The sequence below is a fragment of the Cricetulus griseus genome, chromosome 8, assembly GCF_003668045.3.
Source record: "Cricetulus griseus strain 17A/GY chromosome 8, alternate assembly CriGri-PICRH-1.0, whole genome shotgun sequence".
In the NCBI taxonomy this organism is placed as follows: Eukaryota; Metazoa; Chordata; class Mammalia; order Rodentia; family Cricetidae; genus Cricetulus; species Cricetulus griseus.
The window spans coordinates 59567815-59570790 of NC_048601.1; the positions used below are offsets into that span (position 1 = coordinate 59567815).

General features: G+C 35.7%; 1 gene segment (V, D, J or C); it reads left to right on the forward strand.

The window, feature by feature from the left end:
• The first annotated feature begins 1855 nt into the window (after positions 1-1855).
• LOC113838317 lies at positions 1856-2454 on the forward strand. The segment is given in 2 exon segments: positions 1856-1904; positions 2108-2454. Coding segments are annotated over 2 exon segments (396 nt in total).
• The last annotated feature ends 522 nt before the right edge of the window (positions 2455-2976 follow it).

The following is a 2976-nucleotide window of genomic DNA, read 5'->3' on the forward strand; positions in this document are numbered from 1 at the left end:
GTCAGGATATATTATGAGGAGAAAACTCCTTTATCATTAAAAGGAAAAATAAAAGAAATGAGGAGATTTGTGTGTGACCCTTTAGTTTATCCAGGAGTGCTTTTGGTGTCAGAATAAAACCTGATATTCTATTTAAGATCTTTTACTTTACATTCTTGTTTTAATGATTGTTAATGGAAAGTGTGGTGATTTCACACATCTGTTCCTTGTATTGAATGCCATCTTGAAGCTAATTACCAGGTACTTGATTATATCCAATGACATGATCCCAAACTTGCTCATCAAGTATGATTTGCTAATTTGGTTTATTTTCCTTTGGGGGATAGTAAAACAGTCTTAATGGATTTAACCCTCCTCTTTCTCAACCTCTCACACCTATTACAAATATATTTGTTCTCAGAGTATCCCTCCATTTTAATTTTCTATCATATATGTTGTACTATCTTCCCCACTAAAAACACCCTGATTTTGGTGTCATTTTCTAGCTCCTTAATAGATGTAGTCAGAGTTCAACAGAGAAATAGAGAGTTTTTAAGTTATGGTTACATACGATTGAGGGAAGGTGTGACTTGTTGTGGGACTGGACTGATTCATTCAATATGAATTTTCCAGTTCCCATCATTTCATCAATAGTTTCATAATTTCATGTTCACTTATAGCTGAGAAAATTTTGATTGCACAAATGTGCCATATTTTATTTAACAATTTATCTTAATTGCAAACTTGATTACATTTCCTAGCTATTGTGAATGAACCAGCAAAATACATGGATGTGTATTTATGTCTGTCATAGGCCACAAAGTCCTTTAGGCACATTCACAGGAAAGGCATAGATAGGTCATTTAGCCTATAGCTGTTTGAGAAAACTGCACATTTCTTTCTAGTAATTATACTCCCACCAACTGTGAATCAGGGATCCCCTTTCATACTATTTTCATTACTCTAGAATCTTGAAATCCTGTGTTGTGGAAATTGAAATTGTTTGATATAAAAATATATACTTTGCATTGCATATGTGGTCCAAGTGGAAGGAATACTTCTTTCTTCAAATGGACATGATGAAATTTTCTGTACTGATTTAAACTCTCTCAGAATTGTTGTCTTTTACAGAGCATGAAACACCATTTACTAAGCAGTATTTGAATATTTCATAAATGCTTCCCCAGAACTCTGCATCACTCTTGGATGTAAAAATCACAAGAAACAGTATTTGGCTTTTATATGGGAAGCACTAATCAATTATTTTGCTATCATGACCTTTGAAATTCTTCTCTATTGTGGCAGATCATGAACTTCAATGAGGCTTCCATTCCAACCTGTGGAAAGATATGTCTTCCTATGGCATCCAGACTTTCTATTTTCTTGTCTGTGATATCTTATTAATGTGGTATTTCTTTAGTAATATATATTGGAATGCTTCACAGATTATTTAGACACTTAATGTGCTTCTTACAGCCCATACTGTTAGAAACATTACAGTATGGGCTGTAAGAAACATCAAGGAAACAATATATCCCTGAGACAAGACCATGGTTAAGAGATATTTTATTTATAAAGTACTGAGTGTGTCACAGAGACTTCCTTAGACTATGGTTATATTGCATCCATGTAAGTGAGATACATGCAGATATCTCTTTCAAATACCAACATCTCATCAGGTAACCAGAAGGGGGAGATATACTCTTTAATGTCATAAGAGCCTACTCTCCTGAGAAACTCTTTATTGGAATCAATATGAAGTCAGTATCATTTGCATAAGTACTTTTTTTTTAATGTTCCTACCTCTTGGAATAATATAAGAAGATTTTTCTAAAGCCTGTGGCATGACTCACAGAAACTCAGTGGAAGGAGGAAGATGATGTCCATATCTCAGCTCATTGGGATACTGATCTTCTGGATTTCAGGTATGAGTGTTTAGACATGGCAAAAAGTAGAAATATTAATTAAGTACAGAATTTTCTTACATCATTAGAAAACCCAGCATCACATGGAGTTTTACTTCCTGTTTTTAAATTGATACAGTAAAATAATCTTTTAAAAATTAATTTAGAAATGACTTTCATATGCAATGTCATGCTCCTAACTTATATTTCTTGTATGCTTTCAGCCTCCAGAGGTGACATTGTGCTAATTCAGTCTCCACCCACACTGTCTGTGACTCCAGGAGAAAGAGTTTCCATGACCTGCAAGGCCAGCCAGAGTATTAGCAATAACCTATATTGGTATCAGCAAAGATCAAATGAGGCCCCAAGGCTTATCATCAAGGATGCTTCCCAAACAATTACTGGGATCCCCTCCAGGTTCAGTGGCAGTGGATCAGGGACAGATTTCACACTCAGCATCAACAATCTGGACCATGAAGATACTGCAATTTATTACTGTCAACAGGGTTACAGCTGGCCTCCCACGGTGATACAGACAATAGCAAAAAGCACCAGGGAAGCACAAGTGTAAGGCTGTGCTGCTCTAGATGATTCTCATGGTTCCTCCACCTACTTCAAAGTGTTTTTCAGATGTAGACAGCCTTGTAGTTTACAGGTGAAATTGGAGTGAAGAAGCTTGGGAAGCTGTCTTACCACTGAATTCCCTTCATTCCATTTTATGTCCAGAATACCTACCCTACAATCGCTGTATTGTTGTAATCAGAAAACCTTCCTCCACAATGCTATGACCCAAAGAAAATTCCAGTCTAAATGGGCAAAGGAAATGATTGATTTAACATGCTTTTATTTATTGGAACTGCATGTAAACATTGCCTGAAATTATAGACTATACTACACTGTTGTCTCCATGGATGTGAGAGCTGACACTCACTGTTTCATGTCTCAACTCTTAATTTCCCTATACATTTTTATAGTAGGTGAACTATTCTTGAACTGTCCAATCTAGTTTTTTAATTACAACTAAATAGGAAAAAAAAGTAAGTTGGGAACAATAAAACTATGTCTGGTAACCTGTTTCCATAGAGCCCTGGAC